This window comes from Pelmatolapia mariae, linkage group LG12 (assembly GCF_036321145.2).
Source record: "Pelmatolapia mariae isolate MD_Pm_ZW linkage group LG12, Pm_UMD_F_2, whole genome shotgun sequence".
NCBI lineage: Eukaryota > Metazoa > Chordata > Actinopteri > Cichliformes > Cichlidae > Pelmatolapia > Pelmatolapia mariae.
In genome coordinates, this window is record NC_086237.1 from 919,876 (window position 1) to 945,948 (window position 26,073).

A 26,073-nucleotide genomic window follows, 5' to 3' on the forward strand; every position below is an offset into this window, starting at 1 on the left:
AAGGCAAAAGAGCTCATTGAAATTACTTCATATAAACTTTATACATATTATTAACTCTACAATATATGCAGCAGAGGATGGACAGCAACATTTGCCTTAGTTTAGCCTTAATTAAAGCAGAAGTATGAGTGTGCATGCTGCAGAAATCAGTCCTTGAATGCTTTATTTTGACCTCAGTTACACATTTGAAAAGTTTTTTGTTTTGTTTTCCTTTAAGACCTTCTGAAGTGCTCAAAGCGTCTCTGACATAGCTCCCTCTACAGAAGGTGACACCTGATTCTTGTCATGATGTCATCAATACACTGTAATTAAAGCTGTGAAATATTTAGCCAGTGTGTTACCTCTGTGTCCGCATCGGTGGCTTTCAGCTCAAACTCAGTGATGGTCTTTCTTACACCCTCCTGCACCCTCATGCCAGGGACCTGAAGAAGAGGCAGGGAGTCGTCCACAGGCTTGATGGTGATGTAGAAAGTCTGGGCAACCTGATGACAAAGAACAAATAATAAGATGATGAAACTGTTACACACATGTGTAACCAAAAATACATCCTGTCATCAACTTCCTACTTTCCACTGAAAACTTTCTCAACAATTCAGCAAATAGAAAAGTCTCATTATGATGAAAAAGTTTAACCCCAGATGGCATAACCCAAATACCACAAACTGCATTAATAGAGAAACTGTGTATTGGTATGCCCTCAAGTAATCCCATCTCCTCGCAGGGACAGAACAATATTCTGCTTTGGTATCATTAAAATAACACCCCCACCCCCCCTTCTAATCTTAAAGCAAAACATCTGATTATAAATATGCAGTAGTTCTCAGTTCTTAGGCTTCTCAGAGTTAGCAAAAGTACAAAAGGGCTACACAACTTCATCAACTACCACAGTGGCCACAAAGCTTCCACACATTGCAGTCAGCCAGGCGTGAAGGCCAAATGACCTTTTTCACATGTTTACTCGAGTACTTCTGATCCTCATTAGTTTGGATTAGCAAGGCAGATTTATGCATGAGGTGAACCGGGACAGGAAGCTGCCACTTTCTTACTGTTATAAAAGCTGTGGAGTTTGTTAGATTTCATATTTCTTTCATATCTTTCAATTTTATGACATCGTTAAGGTTTTGAGTGATCAGAAAACATTTCTCTTTCTGGTTTTCTTTCTTAATTCCTGTTAACAGCTTGTTTTCTGCACCATTTAAGGTTGTTCCCTGCACTTGAGCTTAAAGGTCCCTCTTTGGACACACAAGGACTGCTGACTTATTTATTGGCCAAACTGGGAACAAAGTTATGTGTCTTTAGGAAGAACAAATAACATTTCAGAGCTTCTGTTGTAGTCAGTAGATATCTGCATCAAGACCTCCTTCATGAATGAATTTTAAAATGTGTTAAGCTACCAGGTATCGTAAAAATCTTCTGTCATTCACCTCATTTGTCCCGTCGGACACAGTGAAGGAGAACTGGTCAGCATGTTTCTCTTCTTCACTGGTGTGGACGTACTGGATGCTGCGTGATGCCAGGTCAGCCTGTGTGAAGGTGCTGATCCTAGTGCCTAAAGAGACAAAAGAGAGAAAAGCAGTCGTTAAGCCCAAAAACTTCCATTATGTTTGTTATTTCATCTTTCATATTTTGGTATGAGATGGTTTTACACTGCTAAAAAATAGGTTATGCTTGATGATCACAGCATAACACAAAGTTGGTTATACTTAAATCTGTTCAATTAAGAAGCAGAAACCACTGTGAGTCTATTTCAAACTCGTTAGTTTAATATTAAAGCAACAGCAGGTGCAAAACTACAAAACTCTGAAACAGGGAATGGATTGGCAGACCGTTGCTCTCTCCTGATCCCTCCTGACTGATTTTTGTCTACCTTTGATTTTCTTTGTCTTCATTCTGGTGTCCATTCCACCAACTCTGGTGGTCTCGGGCAAATGCCAGTTCAATAAAGTAAGAAACTTCAGAGATGAATTCTTCTGCGTCTGTTTCCGTTATGTTTCCAATGTGTTGTCTCATCCTTCATACTTTGTTGTGACATGTGTTTGTAAGCCACCATGGCATTTTCTGACCACACACTGAGTTTGTTTCCTTAATTTGGCTCTTATCAAATTTACAAGGGGATAAAACTAAACTGAGACTAAAGTCAAACTGAAATAATAATGCTTCTCTTTACTCTGTGTTGCCTCTGAAGATTAAAACCCAGTGGGAAACATAATCAGGTTTGTCTGCAACAATCCAGCATCACTCAGCATGAAACTAAAGGTGACTGAGTTTTTTTTGCTTCCCAGGAGTTCTGTTATCCTCGCTTATTGTGGATGCAAAGACCTGATGCAGCCATTCGCAAGACAACGCATTTATGGTTATTCCTGACATACAAAGTGTGCAACAGACACATTACATATGATGCGCATTAATGAGGAAAAGGACAGAACTTCTTCTGAATTTCCATTTTCATTTTCATTGATTTCCAGCTGTGATATTTAATTTTCCAACATTTTCACATCGAACAGTTTCCAAACCCATAATATTATCGCATAAATTGCAATATTAAATAAAACAAGGAGTCAAACAGAAAAACAAACAAACAAAAAAATGGTTTTAAATCCTGATTTGTATCAGCTTCCAGTTAACTGATAGCTGATACAAATCAGGCTCAAGAAAATGAGAGAATTAGAGGGAGCTGAATTAGAAAAATTATCCTACCAGCTTCAAGAAAAAGAAGGTATTATTGAGGAGAAAGAATGGGCTCTCCAAGACAAAAAGAATCAGGAGCTCCAAGAAAAGCTTGATGAAGCTCTGGAAAAATTAAAGAAATCCACCAAGACAAGAAACAACAGGCCATAGAGCAGAGAGACATGCAGAGCAAACTCCAAGGCATGGAGGAAAAATACAAAGCGCTGCAGGTAAAGCATGATAAAACTCTGCACAAAAATCAATAGTTGCTTCAAGACAAGAAGCAAATGGAAATGAAACAGAAACAAATGAACTCCAAGCTTGAAGAGATGGAGGAAAAACACAGATTGCTCCAAATAAGGCTCGATAAAACGGTGCACAGAAATAAAGAGTTGCTTCAAGAAAAAGACCAACAGAAAATACAACAGGAAGAAGAAAAACTTATTCTCCAGAAGAAAAATCAAACACTCCAAGAATTGTATAATGAAACAAAGTACAAAACAACTGTACTGGAAGGAGAAAAGAAAAAAGTGGAAAAACAATGCTCTGAGATGCAGCATAGCATCAATGAAATGCTGAGAAAAAGCAGAACTTGAGAAACTTTCTAACAACTTGAAGTACAAAAACACTGAAATCCAGGCGCAAAAACAACAACAACAGAAAACACACGAAGACCTGCAGTGTAGACTTCAAGAAATCCAGAAGAGAAACCAGCATTTAGAAGACATGCACAAGAAAGTAGAACAAAGAAATACAGACATGCACAAGGCAAAGCGAATAGAGGAGGCAACAGTTAAAGAATTGAAAGACAAGCTTGAAGAAAAACAAGACGAATTAGAAGACATGGTGAAACGATGCAACAAACTTGAGAAAGAAAACGCAGAAACAATCGATGAGCTGAAAACCCTCATCCTTGAGAAAAAAGTGCTCGTGGAACAGTGTCTGAAAAAGAAGAAAAAATCCTTCCACTGGTTCTGGAGGAGGGACACTGCTGCTCCTCACCTGATGTAACCTCGTTTTCTTCCACCTCTATTCCATCTTAATTTTCACCACTCCTCTCCCCTCTCTCCCTTTCTCGCCTAACACCTCTCCCCTCTCTTCTTCATCCAATAGATCCAATATTCTCAGTCAGTGATGAAAACCAAGCTTTTTTTTTAGCTCCATCATATTTAAGCAAATTGCATTTTCATTTCCATTTGTCCTGACAGGAAATAGCAGAAAATGCCACATTTTGTTTAAACATGGGCTGAATGCTATGCAGGTTAATATCTGAGCTGATACCGTGGTACAAAACACAGCAAAAATCATTCCTATTTTCACACGTGAAGTCAAAACTTTCTGGGAAGTTGACTTTTTAAACTTCTAGAGACGATGTTGAAGTCTGAATCCGATCTGCTTATCTGTCTAGTTGTGGTCTGCACAGATGTCCGGTTTTTAGGGATAATTGAAGGGCAATACTGTGATATTTTGTATTTATTTATTTCCTTTTCTTTGTTCTTCTTTAAGAAATTTGTATTGAAATAAAAACAAGAGCAAGGGGTTTTATTTTGTCCTGCTGAAACCCACTTTACTATACTTGACATAATTCTTTTTTATTTATACAGATATGCAGATATACTACATGTGTAAAATTCATTTCATTGTTTAAATATTTAATAATAAAGTACATGAATAACTTGTAGAGGGTAGAGGGGTTTGTGTGTCCCAGGGATCCCAGGGGCTATGTTGTCCGGGGGCTTTTGTCCCCTGATAGGGTCTCCCATGGCAAATTGGTCCTGGGTGAGGGACCACTCAAAGAGCGTTTCAGAAGACCCTTATGAGGAAAACATTGAGGGAACAGTTTACCCTGCCTGGGATAGGGTTACCGGGGCCCCGCCCTGGAGCCAGGCCCGGGGAGGGTGCCCGAGGGTGAGCGCCTGGTGGCCTTAGTCCATGGGGACCGGCCAGGCACAGCCCGAAAAGGGGACATGGGGCCATCCTCCCGCAGGCCCACCACCCGCAGGAGGTGCCGTAGGGGTTGGGTGCATTGTATGCCGGGCGGCGGCCAGGAGCGGAGGCCCTGGCGGACTGATCCCCGGCTACCAAGACTGACAATTGGGACATGGAATGTCACCTCTCTGGTGGGGAAGGAGCCTGAGTTAGTGCGTGAGGTTGAGAGGTGCCGGCTAGATACAGTCGGGCTCACCTCTACATATGGCTTGGGCTCTGGAACCAGTCTCCTGGAGAGGGGCTGGACTCTGTCTCAGTCTGGAGTTGCCCCTGGTGAGAGGCGGCGGGCTAATATCCCCTCGGCTTGCTGCCTGTACGTTGGGGTTCTTCCCGGTGGATGAGAGGGTTTGTTCCCTGCGCCTTAGGGTCGGGGAACGGGTCCTGACTGTCATCTGCGCTTATGCGCCAAGTGGCAGTTCAGAGTACCCAGCCTTCTTAGAGTCCCTGGGTGGGGTGCTGGAAGGTGCTCCACCTGGAGACTCTGTTGTCCTACTGGGAGACTTCAGTGCTCACGTGGGTAACGACAACGAGACCTGGAGGGGCGTGACTGGGAGGAACGGCCTCCCTGATCTGAACCCGAGCGGTGTTTTGTTATTGGACTTCTGTGCAAATCACAGTTTGGCCATAACGAACACCTTGTTCGAACATAAGAGTGTCCATAAGTGCACGTGGCACCAGGACGCTCTAGGCCGCAGGTCGATGATCGATTTTGTAATCGTATCACCAGACCTGCGACCATATGTTCAGGACACTCAGGTAAAGAGGGGGGCTGAGCTGTCAACTGATCACAACCTGTTGGTGAGTTGAATCAGGGGGCGGGGGAGGACGCTGGACAGACCCGGTGCACCTAAACGCGTAGTGAGGGTGTGCTGGGAACGCCTAGCAGAGGCCCCAGTTCATGAGATCTTCAACGCACACCTCCGGCAGAGCTTCAACAACATTCCGAGGGAGACTGGGGACATGGAGTCCGAATGGACCATGTTCAGCATCTCCATTGCCGGAGCTGCTGTATTGAGCTGCGGCCGCAAGGTGGTTGGTGCCTGTCGTGGTGGTAACCCCCGAACCAAATGGTGGATACCAGAGGTGAAGGGAGCCAACAGGTTGAAGAAGGAGTCCTATCGGGCTTGGCTAGCCTGTGGGACTTCGGAGGCAGCTGACAGGTACTGACAGGCCAAGCGGAATGTGGCTCGGACAGTGGCCATGGAAAAAGACTTTCGGACTGCCTCGAAGAGATTCTGGCAAACCGTCAGGCGTCTCAGGAGGGGAAAGCGGTGCTCTACTTGCACTGTGTATAGTGCTGGCGGAGCGCTGCTGACTTCGACTGAGAAAATTGTTCGGGCGGTGGAAGGAATACTTCGAGGACCTCCTTAATCCCACTGACACGTCTTCCGAGGAGGAAGCAGAGTCTGGGGATGAGGGGGATGACCCGCTAATTTCCGGGGGCGAGGTCACTGAGGCAGTTAAACAACTCCTTGGTGGCAGAGCCCCTGGTGTGGATGAGGTCCGCCCCAAGTTCCTGAAGGCTGTGGACGTTGTAGAGCTGTCCTGGCTGACACGCTTCTACAATGTTGCATGGAGATCAGGGAGAGTACCCCTGGACTGGCAGACCAGGGTGGTGGTCCCCATCTTTAAGAAGGGGGACCAGAGGGTGTGTTCCAACTACAGGGGGATCACACTCCTCAGCCTCCCTGGGAAAGTCTATGCCAGGGTCATGGAAAGGAGAGTTCGTCCACTAGTCGAACCTCAGATACAGGAGGAACAATGCGGTTTTCGGCCTGGTCGCGGAACACTGGACCAGCTCTTTATCCTCTCAAGGATACTTGAGGGCGCATGGGAGTTTGCCCAACCAGTCTACATGTGTTTTGTGGACTTGGAGAAGGCATTCGACTGTGTCCCTCGGGGTGTCCTGTGGGAGGTGCTGCGGAGTATGGGGTGTCTGCCCCATTGCTATGGGCCATTTGATCTCTATACAACTGTTGCAAGAGCTTGGTTCGCATTGCCGGCAATAAGTCGGACTCGCTCCACCAGAGCTGCCCTTTGTCACCGATTCTGTTCATAATTTTAATGGACAGGATTTCTAGGCGCAGCCAAGTGGCGGAGGGCTTTCACTTAGGTGGCCTCAGAATCTCATCTCTGCTTTTCGCAGTTGCGATCTCGACCGAAAGAACGAGATCGCGGATACAAGCGGTGGAAATGAGCTTCCTCTGAAGGGTGGCTGGCCTCTCCCTTAGAGATAGGGTGAGAAGTTCAGCCATCCAGGACACGTTGGAGAGGTTATACCTCTCGGCTGGCCTGGGAACGCCTTGGTGTTCCCCCAAGCTAGAGGAGGTGGCTGGGGAGAGGGAGGTCTGGGCTTCTCTGCTTAGGCTGCTGCCCCTGCGACCTGGCCACGGATAAAGCGGAAGAAGATGGATGGAATAACTAAGTATATTTCCTATTAACTAGGCAGGTCATTCTCTTTCTCTTGACAATGCTGTCTTTAAATAAAAATATATAATTCCCTATATTCCTATCTATTCCAAACAACGGTAGTAAGTAACAAAGTTTTAAATTTGTCTTTCACTTTGACTCTTAATTTATTAACCATGAACAAGAGGTCAGAGGTCAAATGTAGCATGATACTGTAAATCTTTCTATGATACTTTCTGTATGTATACCAGAGACAGGCAACAATGCATAATCTGATTACTTTTTCAAGTAACAAGTAAAGCAAGGGATTACTATTGCAAAAAAGGTAATTAGATTACTGTTACTTTCCTGTAAGCAGGCTACATTACTGCATTACTAAACCACTGTGATTTTGTTTGTGAGAGTGTCTCATGACAATGACGTATGAGCGTGGAACGTCCGCAGCAGCAACAGACGTGTGTAGATCAGCAACGGACAATATGGAGTGCGGGAGAGAGTACGACCATGCAGCGTTTAAAGCTTGGAAGTACTGACATTACTTTTGGTTTGATTCCGTAAAAAGTGACAAAAACATTGAAAAAAATCCATGACGGATTACGCAGAAAAAATAGAATTGGGCTGAAAGGTCTTTTGCTTTATTACGTATTCAGGTTGTGTATCATGTTTTTAAAAAAGAAACAAAGTAACTAATTAATAAAGCAATTACTTTTGAAAATAAGAAATCTGTAAAGCAACAGGATTACTTTCTTGGAGAAGTAATCAGTAATTAGTAACTAATTACTTTTTTAAAAAGTAACTTGACCAACACTGATGTGTTGTGTCGTTTAATATAGTCATAGTTTCTAAGTTATTAAGGAAGCAGTTCACCCATCGGCTGTGGGAAGTGAATATTTGTACTCTAATGAGCAACATGAGGCAAAAGGAAGACACCATTACCTGACTAAAGTTAACCTGGCCGATGGATCTGACTGAAGTCTTTCCTTCTTTAATGTGGCAGAAAAAGGGCTACAGACTCAACTTCAAGCTTTATCAGAAATTTAAATTTTAGGATCAAACAACAAAAGCTGTGTCTACTTCTGTCATTTATTAGGAAGCTTGAGCTACGCCTCAAAGTAGTGTCTAAAACAAAGCTGTAAAAATCATTTGAGGAGGTGAGGCAGGTTACTGTCTTCAGCATTTTGCAAGACAGGTGCCTTTTGGCAAACACTCAGCTGGAGAGGTGTGTCATAACCTCAGTCATTTAATAAGCCCCTTGAAAACGTTGGCTTTGAGAGCGGGAGCTGAAAGGGAGCATTCATCTCTTTGTGCTGTTACCTTGACATTCCTCGTATGCTGACAAGCTTCCCATAGGGGCAGTGGGCTAGCTGTGTGTGTTAGCATGGTGTGACAGACTGGCTGAATGGCTAGCAGTAATTATCCGGTGCTGCTCTGTGGCTCAGAGGTGATCTGATGCTTGAAGATCGGGGAGCAGTGTTAACATCCAGCTCGTTAACATGCTGCAAGCACACTCGTGCGGGGAATCCATTCAGCCGGGGCTGAAATCCTCAACAGCACGGGAGCTGATAATCACCTCTCTGTGATCGAAGGATGCATCAGCATCTCCGTTTCCTCCAAATCTAGATTCACATCAGTTATTCCTTTTTTTGTTTTCTCTTTATTGCATCACAAGATGAGAATTTTAGTTATGGCTGCAGTCATTTGAAGTTTGTTTGTGTCACAAGAAGCAGAAAGACAGAGTGCGTGAGTGTGTCTGTTTTGTAGAGGGCAGCTGGAATAGAACAGAAATAATGGATGGAGGAACTGGAGCAAGCTTCATTACAGCTCCGTCTGTGTGTGGAGTCAGTTATCATATACAGAAGGGAACGAGTCTCCATCTACAGAGTTTGTGATGAGATTTGGTTTTGGAAAGTTTTTGGTTCCATTTTCTTTTGTTATTGTAGTGAAGTCGGGTTTTTGTGATTAAGTTCTTAGCTCCCTGTTTTAGTTTTATTGTTGTCCTCCCCGGTGTTCCCCTGACTCTCTTGGTATTTGATGCATGAAGGTTTCCTCGGCTCAGCTCTCGTGCTGCCACACCCTGTCGTCACATTTTTTTTAAAATACTTCTACTACCATCACACCAACAGGCACTTTAGAATCACCAATTGACAAGCATGTCTTTGGACAGGCTCAAACCGGAGAGGTGATCAATGCACCACAGCGCTGCACACCCCTGGCAACTTTGGGGAAAAAGCCATTGGTTGGTGTTGGTTGCCAGGTGAAATCAGGGTCTGCTGCACCAAAAACATAATTGTAATTGCTTTGGTAGCAATCAGATTGCAATAGTCACCTGCAGTTTGGATGCAGGATGCCAACTACTCACCAAGCAGTTGAAAAAGTTTGGTTTGGTTTAGTTTTTGGCTGTCACCTTTGCTTTTGCGCCCTCTGTGTTGTCTAATCAGCCCCTTGTGCATATGTAATCCCACCTTTCCCTGCGCTTTGCCTCACAAACAGCATGCACACCTGACTTTCTGTACTGTATGGAATTAGCTTCTAAAAACACTGACATATAGGCCTGGTTTACCTGGACTGGCAGCATGCTCGAGGTGCCCCAGGCTCGTCTGTTTGGTGACACGGTAGATGAGCTCGCCCGGCTCGCTGTCCTGGTCGCTGGCTGACAGCTGCAGCGTGGTCAGCTTCTTCACTGAGTTTTCATCAAGCACCAGGCCTTTGTTTACCACTACAGATGGAGGGAGATGGTCCTCTGCAAGATAAAATAAATAAGGTCAGTATAAAAAGAAAAGGAGCAGAGAGAAGAAAAATTTTTTAAGTCCCCCCGTCAAGCTAAGATTTATCAGTAAAACCTGGCTTTTGGCAGCGTTTGGGAAAACAATTCATCCAAAAGGAAATCAAAGTATTAAGAATCAGTTTCTTATCCTGGTAAAAGGGAGAAAGGATGGACTATAGCAGAGGAGGTGAAATAAGCCGAGATTTATATAGAACGAGAACGACAGTTTCATATCAGGAGGTGTGAAAAAGTGATATAGGTTTGAAAGATGTAAAAACAGGATAGAAAAGATTGAGAGAAGGGCAAAGAAGTCATCAGAGGGCAGTACGGCAGGAAGAGATATGGAAGTAGAGCTTCCCTGTAGTCACATCTGAGAGGGTGCAATAAACAGAAAAGTGAAAAAGGTGAGAAAATAATAGGCTAAAAAGAGAGCTGCAAAAGATATGAGAGAGTCGGGATGCTGCTCAACCATGAGGGAAAGGCAATCCTTCAATATCCAGTAGCTTCTCATGTGGACACTGGATTCAAACTGCTGAACCAGTGCAATAATTGGCTTTATCCCCAGAAGGAAGCGAGAGGAAGCTTTTTACATGGAAACGGTGACAATAAATATGTGCACAGCTGAGTTTTCAAGGTTTATCATGGCTCAGAATGGGTCTTTGGCAGTTGACTACCCACAACTGCAAAATAAGTCTTCGTAATTTAAAAAAAATGAATCTTTTTTTCTTTTCTCACAATCTCATAAAGAATAGTGTCATTTATATATGACTAAAAATTGCCAAAAATAATTGCATTACAGTGATGATAAGAAGAAAATCGGTGTAGCGAATGAAATTTACAAATTTCTGACAATGTCGATTAAAAACCCAAAACGAGCTCATTTAACATGCGAAAGCTAACAAGCTGTAAAAGTGGGTTATAAATAACATGACTGCACACAATTCGTATTCAGGACGTATGCAGGATGCAGCATCACATCAGTAACCACGCCTGAGACGAAGGGATAAATCTGCAGTAATTGCCTTCTCTTCTCCACCAAATGAAAGAACACTTCGGTCCCTGCTTTGCAGAGGGTGGAGGAAACCCTACCGAGCACACTGATGAAGAAGGACTGGTCGATCAGTTTGTTGCCCTCCGGATCAACCAGGTTGAACTTTAACGACAGGCTGCCTCCTTTCTCCCCCTTCTCGTGGCTGTACTGCAGCAGGCCTGCAAGACAGAGACAAGCACTCAGTGTCAAAGCTTCTGACTTCATGCAAAAGTGTAACTGCTGGGAATAATGAAACTCCAATGAATCACAAGACCTTAGAGCTAAATTACTGTGAGCGAAACTAGAAAGCACTGACAGCTTTGAATGCGTCTTCTACACTTTTACTTTGTCTTATCACTAAGTTTTTGAATGTAATTCAAACAATGAGTGAACTGAATTTAGCAGAAATGTGGTTTAAAATTACATTTTGATAAATGTACACTGCAAAGCACCTGTGACCTTTTCTGCATTTTGTATTCTTGCCCATGTCTGGGTGAAAGCAGCGCTAAAACTGGAGCAATTTTTACTCTGCCATCAAGCTGTGCAAGTTAAGAGTTAGTCAATAAATACCTCTTGCTTCTCAACCCACCCCTCTGCAATAAAATTCTCTTACCTCCAACAACAAATCTAAGAACTAAGATAATAAACTGCATACACAGTTAGCTGTAGCCACTGTGACATCACCTCATGGTTGGTTGTGAAAAGTCAAAGTTAAAATGACCTGTTATAGCAGCTGATGGGGTATTTAACCTCTAAGGTGGTCCCGAGATGCCACGTCAGGACATGCTTGTGACTTAAGGACGCATACGTTGAGGTATCAGTCGAGGTTAAATTGCTCTGAACGGGATCTCAGGACTGTATTACACGTGACCTTTGTTCAGTGATGGTCATTGACAGTGGACATAGATAGCTTCCTTTAATACTCTCTCAAACCACTTCCTTTCTCTGTCTTAAATGTGAACCTCCGTATCCTCAAAATAGTCTCTTGTCTTGTCCTTTCCATGCACATGCACATCTGAGTCTTGTATTGGAGAGCTGAAACTTCAGGCTCTCCTGTATTTGCTCTGCACATGTGGAGTGGTTGTTTGCTCTCTCCTGTGTATTAAATCCAAGCACTCTTCACTGCACTGCACTGCACAGCATACCAACATTTATCATTCCAGCTGCATTCGACTCAAGGACTTTAGTCTACCATGACCCGGACGCCTGAGCTGAAAGTGTGAAAGCATATCCCGTTTTATAATCTATTAAAGGGTCCATAATCTATAATGTTGTATTCATTCAATCTTTAAACTACAGGTCAAAACCACATTTGTCACAAAGGAGATGAGCATTTGGTTAGATGCTTAAAATATGGGCTATAACAGTAGCTTTGATACTTTTACTTTATGTTCTACAACATAAAACATTTTAAGTAATTTGCTAACAAATTGCTAAATGAGACTACAGAAATTGTTGTAACAGGCAACATCATCGCAGCAAATGCAGGAGTTTTACTTCATCTGTAGCCTGACGTGTTTCTTTTGCTGATTTATGGAGATACGATATCCTTATATGTTGCTAACTTCCATGTTGGCCTGCAAAAGACATCATGTCACTTTATCTGCTGGTTCCTGCTGGTTATTGGGAAAAACGCAGGATTAAAGCAGTCGTTCCACACCTAGAGGTGACATCCATCTTTTATATACAGTCTATGATAAAGTAAAGACCGAAAACTGTGGGACATCTGTGCAAAGTCACAACAATAAAAACTAAAGCTGGCACCTTTGTTGACGTCCTCCTGAGTGAAGCTCTGAATGGGACCTTTCACAGAAACTCTCTCCACTCGGCTGCTCCTGTTGAGCTGCAGCTTGCCGACTGGGGGGTCTTTGGTCAAGATGTACCGGAGCTTCAGGTGGTCTGAGTCGATGTCAGTACCTTTCAGATTCTGCTCTGTGATCTTAGATGATGACCCTGAAAAAGTACAGAAATCTCAGTGATCAAATTGTATTTTACATTTATTTGATGACTTTATTTATTTGCTTGGATGCTTTTTTTTTCCAACTGAAAATACAAGAGCTGCTTAAACTCACTTGCAGAGACTGAGAAATACTCTTGAAACAAAAACCTTAACAAGGCCTTAATTTGTCTTTTAACAACCCATAAAAACCCCAAATACTTCCCCACACACGAAAAGCTGGACATAACAAATAAAATAGGAATAAAAAAGTGGAAAATATTAAAAATGAGGCACTCCAGCGTATCATAATACATTCATATAAATAATTACTAATCAGCTGAGGTTGTTTAATAAAAACAACACTATTTTAACATAGTTTCTCACTCTAGGCAGGGGAACTATGAACAAACTGATTTAGGAGGAAGAAGAGAAAAACAAGAGGCTATAAGCATGAAAAGAAAAACTACTGAGTTTATTTATGATTGTAAAAGTATTATGACTGGTGTCCCCGGGCGTCTGGTTTAACCTGAGATGAGTCAACATCTCATTAAACACAGACATATAGTTTATTACTGCATTCCTTGACTCTCACCTGCTGGAAGCTGCAGTCCTCTGTTGACGGTCATTCGAGGTCCCTCGCTTCTCGTGACGTCCATCGTGAACTCCAGACGGCCCGTGTGGGTGTGAATGCCATCGGTAAGGGTGAAGGCCATCTCGTCTGCTCCCCCGCTGACAGTTTCAGGCGTGTAAACCAGCAGCTGATCCACCACATCCTGATAGGTGAAGGTGGAGCCCTGCGTTAGGACGCGACCGTTCTCCAGTGGCTGGGAGTAGAACTGCCGCCTGCGGAGCTTGCCTGGGGGAATAAAAAATAAACCAAGCTCAGATTGTGAAGTGGGTGTAAGTGGGGGAGTGGTAACTGAATAAGTACATCTTTTTAATTGCTCTGATTATCTCAGTCAAATGGAGGATGTTTGAGTTTTTCATGCAGCACATGAAAGACAAGAAAGCTCTTTGTAGAACCTAATGAGACATTTTAGATTCCTCTAAATTACCCTGCTTCTTAAATCAAAGCCCAGGTTTAAATAGGATTTAAGTCCAAATCCTGCAGCATGAAGAGGGGACACACAGACGTACACCCTCATTTATTCCCTCCCACACATTCCCTCTTCTTCTTCTTCTTTTTTTAAACGTCTGCAGTGAAACGTTTCCGCACTGTTTAAAAGCAGAAGATGAACAAATCAAACACTTCCACCAATCCTCTATGGAGGATTAAAAAAGCCAAAAATCATTAATTAAATAAAATACAACCCCAATTTCCAAAAAAAATGTTGGAATGCTGTGTAAAAAACATGAAAAAATGATTTGCATATTAAACCTATGAAAATATTTTCCTCTCCAAATATTTTCAGAGCTTGCAGTCAATTTATTATCTATTGCCCTGCGGTATTTATTTTCACTGGATTTGCTATATTTTGCCTTTTTTTAAATGAATCTTTTATTTTGTCAGTGTAAATCCATCGTTGGGGTATCCCCATGTTATTTGCATAAAGATTAATTCATTGAGTTTGAGACTGTTTGGCACTAATTACCTGAAAATTATGTGCATTTAGAAATTTCTCTTGGCCTTAAACTGGTTCGACAGCACGAGGTTTACAAGTGCGTGTACATTTGCTGGAGTGTTGCTGCAACCTGGCGTCTTTATTAGGCTTGAAGGGGTCTCTCATAATTTCTCTAAGATAAATCGTTGTAGGGGTGTGTGTGTGTGTGTGTGTGAGGACAGTGGAGAGGTGGCCAGTTAAAAAGACGAGCTGACTGGGAGTCATCGACACGTCTGAAATCACTCATCTCCCGCTCTGTCCCATCAACCGTTCACGCCGGTGGTTTTATGGCGGAGGCACGCTTGGTTTCACCAGCTGCTTTATGGTGCTTTAACTGAGGAGTGGAGGGGGGGTTTGTTATGAGGAATGTCCCAGACCAGGTGTCTGTTGGGGTGGGTGAGGAGTATGGGAGGGGTGATGGTTGAAGACAGCATCGAGTTAGTATCAAATGGACATCTTTGGGGGAATAATCCATACGACTAATTTGCATGATCAAGACCAGGAATTCTGAAGTGTCAGTGGGAGATTGCCTTTGCATTAAAAAAGCTCCTTAAATCCTTAAATACAAAACAGTCAGTTAGAGAGAATGCCTTTAAGTTTTCTCAGCCAGTGATCACAAAACAGATAAATAAATCCTTTTCCAGATTTAACTGGAAAACTGCCCGTTTCAGAGCAGTTTTCCAGTTAAATCTATAGAACAATGAAAGAACACTGATTCTGTATTAAATTAACTTTAAGTGGATGCCACTTATGCTGATCAGTATATTTCTCTATCAATATTAGAAGAAACATGCTTGCAACAGCTCGAATAAGTAATTCAAAACTAATTGAAGTCACTTTATCTTAACAGACACGTTTTGAGTTGGGTCATTACGGCGTTAAAATAAAAATCGTAACATGTAAAGAACAAATGAGATCCTGTGAAACAGGGTTTATATTCCGCCGTCTTTCACGGCTTTATAAACTTTGCTAAAACTGGGTTAGAAGACATTTTTGCTGTGAATAAGTGCTGTATACTTGTCTTAAAAAAATGTGTTTTTCGTGAAGCAATTTCTTTTGGTCTACCAGACTGTGGCAGGCGGAGAGAAAACTCAATTTGGGACGGTGAGAGGGCGTCAGAAAAACAAAGTGTTTGGAGGTCAGTTGATTTGAGTTTGTGTCGCTGTGTCATGTGAGGAATGGCTGCAGTCAGCATGCAGCGCTGCAGCGGGCGGCCGCTGTGTTTGTCTTGTTTTAAACTGTTTGGGTGTCGGAAATAAGAGTAATGTGTTTATGACTCTGTGTGTGTCTGTTCATCTCTATCACGTCCAGAACAATTTACTATCAACATGCCAGGTACCTCTTAACATAACTCTCTCCTGAGCTCTGTGTTAGGTTTTGTGTGTGTGCAGATCTAAAGTATGTGAGATATTTTAATATACTGACTGCACATCACTGCATATTTTTCCAGTGTTTACCTGCTGGGTTGCTGCTTGTGTTAACATATAATTCTGTTTCTGAAGCGTCTCTGTTGCTTTCATATTTGAAAAACATATATGATGCCATATGAACTGGTGAATAAGCAAATGGACTTTAAGAGGAAGAAAAACTAAAAGTATCTCAAAAGCATCTGTTTGTTTATCTAAGTAACAGTAAAATTGCATAATTTCCTCAGGGATTAATAAAGTATTCTGATTCTGAAATCAAAGGGACTGTTCTAATCGCACTTTTCTGGGTTCATAATCCCACCAATTTTGACAAAATCCCCAACATCACTGGCTGAAATGCAGCTCTGAACCATTAAAGAGCTGGACAGATGTAGACAGTCACTGTTGTACCTCTCGCCTCCTCCGTACATCCCGAAGATGATTTGAACCAAAACTTTCGATTCCAGTTCTTGTGTAATCTGCCCTACCTCAGCTTTTCTCCCCTTTCCCATCCTTAAAGATGGCTTCTTCACAGCCACCCTTCCATTGAGACCATTACTGATGAGGATTCAGTGAACAGTAGATGGATCACCTGAAGGGTCAGATGCATCTCTCAGGTCCTGTGTCAGCTCTTTGCTGTATTTTCCTGTTTCTTGAGGAGGATGAAGTTCAGATACTTTTCATCTGCTGCAGATTGTTTTTGAGACCTGACGCTTCTTGTATCCTCCACTTTCCAGTTTCCTCAATTTTTTTAAGGACACACCGTGCAGATATCACAAGTTTTCAGATACTAGCTCTTTGTTGGATCAAAAATACTATTTTATGCCATTATGTGTTAGCTTTGGCATTTTTAATGGGAAAAGTTAAAGAAATGGGAACAAATTTTATGTTTTTGTAGCTTGTAAGTGCCTAAGGATACAATTTAAAATTGGTTCTTTGCTAAATTCTCTGTTATGTGTAGACATAAACCTGGTTCATATCTTGGGTTGGCTACCTTTTTAGTGCTTGAATGATTTATAGGTCAGTGTGTTAACAAACAAACAAATACAGTCCTCTGAAAACAGCCAGGTAATATGACTGTACTGAAAATGAGTGAAGAACAAGCCAATGGCAAAAAAAAAAAACCTTTGAAAAACCCCTAGAAAGCCCAGAGAAGTACCGTTCAAGACCACTTAAAAAATACAAGAAAATCTTGCTCCTTGGAAGCAAAACATAAAGAAATGAAGGGAGAGTCAAGAGCACTCTATAATAGAGAGCAAAAAGCAATAAAAATGTAAAGTTTATATAGATGAACTCAGTTTTAGCCAAAAAAATTTGCCTAAGCTATAAATCACTTCAGCTGTTAGCTAAGTTAGCAGCTAGCTACATGTGAGTAATCAAATCAAGCTTTTAGCTGAAAATAATGGATAAATAATTGTAATAAAGCTAGCTAAGGCTATGAAGAAGATTGTGTAAATTTTCTAAATCGAGACCTATCAATTGCCTAATAATTAAAACAATAAATTATTAACTTATTATTATTATTAGCTAGCAGTATGAATTAGCAAAGGAAAACTGTTAGCTAACTGCTAGACAAAGGCACTATGGATAATGGATAGTAAACTGATAATGGATAGTAAACTGAGCAGCAGCTAAAAGTAGTTTATAATAACAGGTTATTACTTATAGACAGAAAGAAATAGTTTTTAGTAAGCTGAAAGTAATCTGCTGCTTTAAAATGAATTTTGATAGACAGACTTAACAGTGAAAGGTGCAGTTGAAGAACAGCCTTTACAGGCCAATGCAGTCTGTGCTCACCATAGCTGGGAATTCTGATAATAGTGAAGAGGATCTCGTTCTCTGGTGTGTCCTGATCGTGGACGCTGAGAGACGAGTTGGTGATGACAACTCCAGAGTTTTCCTCTATATGGATGCTGCTGACGGACACCACCGGCTCTTTGTCCTCTTTACTCTGCTGAAAGACAATAAAATAAAGACATATTTTAATATTTGTGGAATAACTACATTGTTCCTCACCAACAGAACACCAGCTTCACAAAGCAGATCTCAAACAATTTCTGTTAAATTATTTTAAGTAATGGCAGATTACTCCTGTTTCTGCTGATTTTATTTTTATTTGTGATGTGGGTCCAATTTTTGGTTTCTGTCCTGATGCTTTGACATCTTCCAAGGTTTACTCAAACATTTTGCTTGTATTCGCTCCAAAATTTAGACACAGGTGACCAGGAATAACCAGCATATTTTACCAGAGGAGATGTATAATCTTTTCAGGTCCCTTGTTGGGGGGGATGTTTTCCTTCAGTCAGCCAAGTGGTGTGTCTGCAGACTTTCCCTTAACTGCAGACTCGTTGGCATATTCAGATTTTTGTCTTATAAATGCAGATTGCAGTGTGGTTCTGTTTGTTTTGTTTCACAAAGCCACAATGTTCAGGTGTTAAATATAACGGTTTTGTGACATATCTGTGGTTTGTTATTGCCAACAAAGTAATAAAGCAGAAAGAACGTCCTCCTGGTGTGGTGATTTCATATTTTTTGCCAGGGGTTGTATACTACCACCTCTACATTAATACACACCGTGAAAGACTTATTATATACAGGTCACGTGTTCAAATACACACACTCAACAAACTTAACAGCTCACTGACAGCCCCATCAATCCAACTCGAGACCTAAAACAGGCTTAAGTGATGGATTTGGATGCTCAGTTTGTTTATGTGTTTATGAAGGAGAAAAAAAACAGGGACAGCCTGAGGCCATAGCAGTTTTTCCTTGGAGGAAGCCTTGTGCTGCTCAAGGACAGCAGTAAAAAATAAAAATAAAAGCTGAGTAAGACCTCCTTTTTTCAAAAAAATTACTAATAGAGCGTGGAGCTGTTAAGACCTTGTTTCATCTCTTTTCATCAGCACAGACACCACTTAATCAGCTCAAACTTTTTTGGGTGTGCACCAGCTTCAAATTTTAAAAAGTGTTTTTGGTCTTTTTCAAGCTTTTATCATCTTCTTTTGAAGAAACGAAAGCATCAACAGGGGCAACTTATCTAACTGAAACTAATTAAACTTGGTGATTTGGACTGATGGAGGTACAGGGTGAAGTGCAACAGTTTCCAAAATGAAGCATTACAGGCACAAGACTGAAAAATGTGTTACTTATAAAACAAAGGTTTGAAACTGACAGACAGAAGGACGTGAACTTTACCTCAGACCTAGAATATTATGCAGTCCTATGTTAAACTAAGTACATACCACGATTCAATAGCTTCATTTATAGCTTTTAAAGGCGTGCTTGAAATCATTGACATGTTAGACGAGTCATTTTAAGCCAAACTTTAGCTGTCAGCAGTCAGATGACCTGACATTTGACTCTAAAATACTTTGGTATACAAATGAATTCATGGCTGACTCAATGTCCTGAGTGCCAGGGTCCTCTGGGTCCAAAACGAGCCCAAGTTATCGTCCCTCCACCACTGAGCTGACAGTTGGTAAGAGGTCTTTGTGCTCATATGCTGTGATGGTTTTCACTGGTGGTGCAGTGCATCATGGTCAAACATCTCCACTCTGGTCTCCCCTGATCAAAGGATTTTGTGGTTCGTCCAGATGCAACTTTGCAAACCTGAACCGTGATGCCATGATGGTCTTTTTAGAGAGAAAATGCTTTTTCCTGGTAACATTTCTGGTAAGCCATTCTTGTTCAGTCTTTCTGAGAGTGTAAACTTTAACACTGTCCTAAACTTAAACATTTAACATACTAACTGTGTAGTGTAAGATTGAGCTCTCAGTTTTTTGTAATTTCTCTGAGCATATGGGTGAATTTGTTGGAATATTCACTCCTGACAATTGTTTACTTGTGAAACGTTTGGGAATGGGCTTAAAACTCTTCCTAGATTCATAAGCTGATGTCTTTCTTCCTAAACACATCTACAGACCAGCAAACTGCCAAAATATCCACCATTATAGAGGCGCTCACACTTGCTGATGATCAATTAACCGAGTGCATTTGATTACCAGCACTTGACTATGACTTACCCTGTTAATTCCCATGGACGCAATAAGGATATAGTTAGTTTTTTATTTATTTAAGCAGCAACCTCTGTGGTTAGAAATGAATTTTGCTGAGAAATAAAACTTCTGTGCTAACCTAGCTAACTGATAACTGTCCTCCCTCTTCTTCATCACATTTGGCTAAAAATAACACAAACAAAATAGTAATGCCTTGAGACTGCAAAATGGGGCTTCTCAATCCAAGGCGTTGTGTCATTGTGGTTACTTCTGTCATAGAAATGAAGGAAAGTGCAACAGTATATTTAACACAAACACCTTCAAAAATTAAGAGAGTTGAAACAAAATCTTCAAAGAAAAACAAACTTCCTTTATTTTGAAATACATTCTTAATTATACATTAATCAATGTCACTTATAATGATAGTACTACAAGATTTGGTAACAGTAGTTTTTTAGTTTTTCCTTACCTGGATGTCAATTTCCACACTGAAAGCTTCCGTCTGACTGAGCCCGTCGCTGATGTAGACGCTGAAGATGTCCTGCTTGGTTTGAGGTTTAAGTTGGCTCTCCTGGACGTAAGAGATATGGCCAGATGTAAGGTCCTCCACAGAGAAAGGCACGTCAGGGGTGACGACATGTGAGCCGCCAACAGAGCTTCCTGCTTGACGAGAGAACAGAGGAAGAGATGCAACTTAGAAAACAAAGAGCACTGCATTCAGGAGATGCAGGAGAGCCTCCTTTGTCCCCAAAGCCACTCTGCTTTTTAACTCCAGCAGATAAGACCATTTCCCACACCAAAAACACAAACTACCCCACACTCTTTTTATACTACCGACACTTTATTCACTCTTAGTCACTTACAGTTATTTATTCACCTTTCAGTCACGTTAATTTTAAACTGTGTAATTTTAAAGCTGTATATACCGTATATTCTGTGTATTTATTATCTCATTCTTATTGCCTGTTCTTATTGTTCTTATCTTCAACGTTATGCTGCTCTGTTGTATGTTAATTGCCCCTTGGAGATAAATAAAGTCTTTCTGATTCAAATTCAAATTCAAAGTGCACAAAATAATTTTATTCATTAAATCAATCAATTTTTTTCTTAAATTCTTTCTTTTAGTGTAAAAATGATGACTTGTCCCATCCTCCGGTTGTGGCTACACGCTGAAAAAGCCATTTCTACACTGGAACATTTATTATACTGCAACACAGAACTCATAAACCTCTCAGGTGACCAGTTAGCAGGCCATCACTTATATCCTCTGACAGCTGCAATGACAGCAATATTTGTCTTCTCCGTCCCATCAGGCTTTTCATTTGACTTCAGCCGGAACTGTCTGGTAGTTTAGATGCATGGACGGTCTTTACAATTCTCCAGAAAAGCACACTTTGGCTGTGATGACACGACCTGGCTGTCCTCAGGTTGAAGGAGAGTCGCCTTGAATACTTAACATCAACCTTGAAATCTCTGAAGTTTGAGAGAAAGTATGAGTGTCTTTCTTGCAGAAGACGGATGACTCCGCACTGAGCTGAGTCAGGGCTCTGGAGGGAATAGCTGGTGTGTGTGTACTTGTATTTACTTTAGTGTATGCGTGTAAATCAGGCCCAATAGTAAATCGCATCACATCACATCGCATCATCTGCCTGTTTTACGGTGAGCATCGGGAGTCTCTTATCTGAGCGGGAACCCTCACAGAAGTGTAATCAAAACAGGAAATCACCTGAAGCCACCGGGGAATTACAATTTTTCCGGAATCATTTTTTTGGTTGCTCTGTTCTCACACGTGGCATCTGCTGATCTCAGATTCACAGCACCACTCCTGCAATCGCGCCACTGACATCTCTGTGCATCGCTGACTGAACAAGACTCTGAAAAGGAATATGGGGCGAAAACAGAACCAGTTGTTCAGGAACGTGATGCAGAGAGCTAGATTATGATCCATCCCAGATGATGTGGGGCATTTATTCTTGTTTGATGATGAAAATAAGAAAATGGGTCATGCACACAGCAGTTTATGGTTCCTATCTTGTTTACAGGTATCCGGTTGTACTACACAGCAGATCGTAGTATTACACAGATAAAATGGCCCAATGGGCACCAACACCACAGATAGTTCAGGTCTAGTTCAACTCAGAACAACTGCCAGTGCCAGCACACCTGTAAGTGTAAGCAGGTGTGCCCTACCTTGGACCTTACCGATATCTGAATGCGTGAGATATGAAAAAAAACAAAACAACAACCATATACTCATGAAGAAGGTGCAAACCATCTATAGATGCTAACACTGCTCTTTGTTCCAGGCTGTAGACTTATTTCCTCTATGAAGTTGGATAACACAACATGAGTCAGTGGAGACTGGTTCACTTTTGGAGCCAGCCTCAAGTGGCACCTAGAGGAACTGCAGGTTTGGCACTTTTATATCAACTTAATTTTTTTTTTAGCCTTCAAAATTTCTGCTTACAGTATCTAAGGCAGCGGTCCCCAACCTTTCTTGCGCCACGGACCGGTTTAATGTCAGACAATATCTTCATGGACCGGCCATTAAGGTGTCGCTGATAAATACAACAAAATAAAATGACACGAAAAACTGTGTATTTTGTAAATATGATAATAAATGCGATTTCACTTTGTAATTGTGTAACTTTATTGGCAGCGTCCTCCTGAAATGCGCCAACAACATTAAGAGTAACATCCTCCTCTCTGCCCCTTAATGCTCTCTGGTTGCTATGGTAACTATGGTGGTAAATATTTCTTTCAAAATAAGACACAATTACAACACGGGAAAAGACCCAGGAGACGATAAAAACCCTGAAAACCACAAATTTCACACCCGAGCCTCAACTCTCTCGGCCCGGTACCGGTCCGTAGCCTGGGGGTTGGGGACCGCTGATCTAAGGAGTTTAAATAATCATGGGAGTGAGTAATCAGAATTATCCATCCATTTTCTGCCACTTATCTGAGTCTTACACAGGGGGAGCAACTGGGGCTGGAACACTGAGGCATTCCCAAATCAGCTGTACCAGATGTGATATCTCCAGGGTATCCTAGTCTGGCCCAGAGCCTCCTGCCAGCAGGACATGGCTGAAACACCCAACCTAGGAGCCACCCAGGAAGTGTCCTAGATGTGGAGTAGTAGTGGCTATATTGTAAGTTTTGAGTTTCTCACTTTAATTTCTTCTTTATATTACAAGGTAAATATGATTTTAGAGAGAAAAGGCCAACAATCAGACAATCTCCTACAAACAGCAACTGGTGATGGTGGGAAAAAAGAAAGGAAGAAACCACCGACAGAACCAGGAAGGGAGTCACTTTTGTCTCTTTCCATTTCCTTTCCTGACATCTACAGGGAAGGACAAACACAAGGAGACAAAGCGGCATGTAAACAGATGGGGAGTGACAAAGATGGGGTGGGAGTTGTTTAGTTTTCTTCTAGGACCTCAGGGGCCAAAATGACATTGGCCGTATTCCTTCCATGTCCGCTTTATATTAAAGTAATTATTTAAATTCAAATTGGAAAATGTCTACGTGTGCCTTCCTCTGTGCTAATCACCAAACTATTATGTATTTTGTTAAGGGAAAAGCCATTTCCTGCATAAACACTGCCTATGTGTGAGATTTTTGTTTTTTCCATGTGCATGTTTTGAATTGCTGGATTCATGCAAATGCACAACATCAGCATGCGAGTCAGTGTCTTTTGTGTGATGGTGCATCTGCATATCAACATTAAAAAAACCTGTGCATGTTGGTTTTGTTGCCAGCACACTGACGGTGACACTGACTGGCCTCCCCTGTGCCCCGGTGACAGCAGAAATCCCATCACCCGGCACCGCTGACTGATGCTGCTGAATACCAACGACTCCAGCTGCCATCAAGGACGGGCCGCCGGGACACGGAGAGAAAAGATTGGCGCCAGCTGGTTATCTACAGCTGCAGACACTATAAATATCTGACCCCACAAATTTATCCTTCATTATGTCTGCAGACAATGTATAATGGAGAAGCTCAATTATCCCGTTATTATTACAACTATGGCTGCACACCCATTAAAAATGAACAGTTTCTTTACATATGCAGCTCAGTATGATGATTTTCTGCTCTTAACTGCTAAAATCCTACCAACAATGTGACACGATTTACTGGTTTTAATGAGATTTTATTTTTACAGCAAGCTGAACTTCTAAAGTTCAAAGGTTTCTTCTTGGATTTGGAGTTTTCACTCACTGCCTTATTCTGTGTATCCCATGGAGTAAATCCATGTTTTCTAAATGCATGGCAGTATTCAGGTCATTTACTGTGGGTTTTGCATGCAGTCGATATCCTGAATGATGCAGATCATGCAACTTCATTGAGTCTGTTAACGATAAACAGCAACCGTGTCACACAGCACATGGATGCAGCTCTCTAACCAAGGTTGATAGTCCATTCCATTCCCATCCATTCGCTTCCGCTTATCCTTTTCAGGGTCACAGGGAGGCTGGAGACTATCCCAGCTGTCTTGGGGCAAGAGGCGGGGTACACCCTGGACAGGTCGCCAGTCTGTCGCAGGACTAACACATAGACAAAGACATGGGCAATTTAGAGTTTCCAATTAACCTATCCCCACTAACTCCATGTCTTTGGACTGTGGGAGGAAGCTGGAGTGCCCGGGGAGAACCCACTCAAACACGGGGAGAACATGCAAACTCCACAAAGAAAGACCCTGGTGGAATTCAACTCAGGACCTTCTTGCCGTGAGGTAACAGTGCTAACCACCGTGCTGCACGTGGGCATGATGAGCAGGGTTGATAGTGTCAGCTATAATTTAACTTTAATAATTTAAATAATAATCTAAATGCTGAGGCTTTAAAATATGTCCCAAACCAATAGATCATCTTTTATTTAAAGGCTCTGCTTGGACCCAAATAGTCTGAGGATGTGCTTGTTAAGGCTTCAGAAACACAGAATATTCCCCTTCAACATAAAAGTTGTACCTTTTGAAACATGTTGGTTGAAGCAGTAAGACTGATTGCTCAGGAATTACATATTTCTCCCTAGTGACCAGATATTGCCAGGTATTGCCAGATTGGCAGATGTTGCCAATCTGTCTCTAAGCCTGTGTGACTGAGGCGTGTAGGTCAGATCGTATAATAACTTTTAAATCACAAGGTAGTCCCACCCTGCTTTATCATCTTTTTGGACACTAATCGGAACCATATTTTATAAAATAAACATCATTCTAAAACTAGAGACTGAGACCACCATACGCTCATCAGGAAAATGTTTACTGAGAGCTTGGATTAAAGCAGCCAACTTCCTTACACCCAAAATTGTCTTTGCAACCAGAGAAGTCACCTTGGCCATCAGAAAGAGGACACTTTTCCCTAGGCTACGCCCAGCTTTGATTACAACCTGTTCTTGCTAATGTGGGCTCATAATGTCACATTTGCATACAAGCATGATTTCTTCTGGCTGAAAAAAGAAGAAAGCCAAAAACAATATGGTAACAGCCAAAATACTAAAAACGAGGCTTCACAATCCAGTGGCTGACATCACCGCTCTGTCTATTTTTTATATATAGACCAAAATTACGATTACAGCAAGATATACCATTTACATTATTCATTCTCAATACTCTGACTTTTCTTCCTACTGTGTTTATATCTATTTCATTTCATGTTATTTCAGCTTCTGCACTTGCAATGTTACAGTTTCCCACAGGGAATCAGTTCCTCTTCCACTCTTGTCACCTTTTTCATTTTTCCAAGCGCTTCCTCTCGGGAGCAGAAGAAAGAGCAGCAGTAGTTGAGTGAGCCTCAACATTGTGAAACTTCAACAATTGCCCCATCTGTACCTGGCTATCTGGCGGCTCTAATCCACAGTACAATCAAGCCGAGACAGATGGCACTGGTACCGCGGGGAATTCACCCGGCATTGTGTGCACAGGAATGTGACACAAATTGAAATGTGAAAATTATTCAGAGTAACAGATGCAGTTTGTCACATCATGAGCCAAAGTCAATTCAGCTTCCTGCAACAGTGACCACACTCCAAAATATCTGCATACGTCACACAGGCACTTCTCACCTCTCCTGGTGTTCTCAATAAAACCATATTTAGGAGGGCTGACGAGCCAAATCAGCAGGTCCTTCGGGGGCGTGTCCACGTCCGAGACTGTGATGTCATTGGTAGACAGCTGCACACGACCACCTTCCTCGACCTAGACATGGATAATAAGCAAAAATAAATTATTTAATAGAGTCTCGTGGAGGATTTAATTGGGAGATCCTA

General features: G+C 41.8%; 1 protein-coding gene across 2 annotated transcripts in view; it reads right to left on the reverse strand.

Moving 5' to 3' along the window:
* The window catches only part of fras1 (Fraser extracellular matrix complex subunit 1), a 323,395-nt gene that overhangs the window by 38,608 nt on the left and 258,714 nt on the right, over window positions 1-26,073 (reverse strand). Inside the window, exons 40-48 of one of the 2 annotated variants that reach the window (XM_063490043.1) lie at window positions 25,870-26,002; window positions 20,270-20,460; window positions 17,603-17,756; window positions 13,391-13,654; window positions 12,624-12,812; window positions 10,919-11,038; window positions 9,626-9,805; window positions 1,425-1,549; window positions 342-482 (exon numbers count right to left, since the gene is read on the reverse strand). In XM_063490043.1, the coding sequence (XP_063346113.1) occupies window positions 342-482; window positions 1,425-1,549; window positions 9,626-9,805; window positions 10,919-11,038; window positions 12,624-12,812; window positions 13,391-13,654; window positions 17,603-17,756; window positions 20,270-20,460; window positions 25,870-26,002 (1,497 nt within the window). Of the gene's footprint in view, window positions 1-341; window positions 483-1,424; window positions 1,550-9,625; window positions 9,806-10,918; window positions 11,039-12,623; window positions 12,813-13,390; window positions 13,655-17,602; window positions 17,760-20,269; window positions 20,461-25,869; window positions 26,003-26,073 lie in introns of both variants that reach the window. The other variant, XM_063490042.1, reaches the window with a different exon arrangement.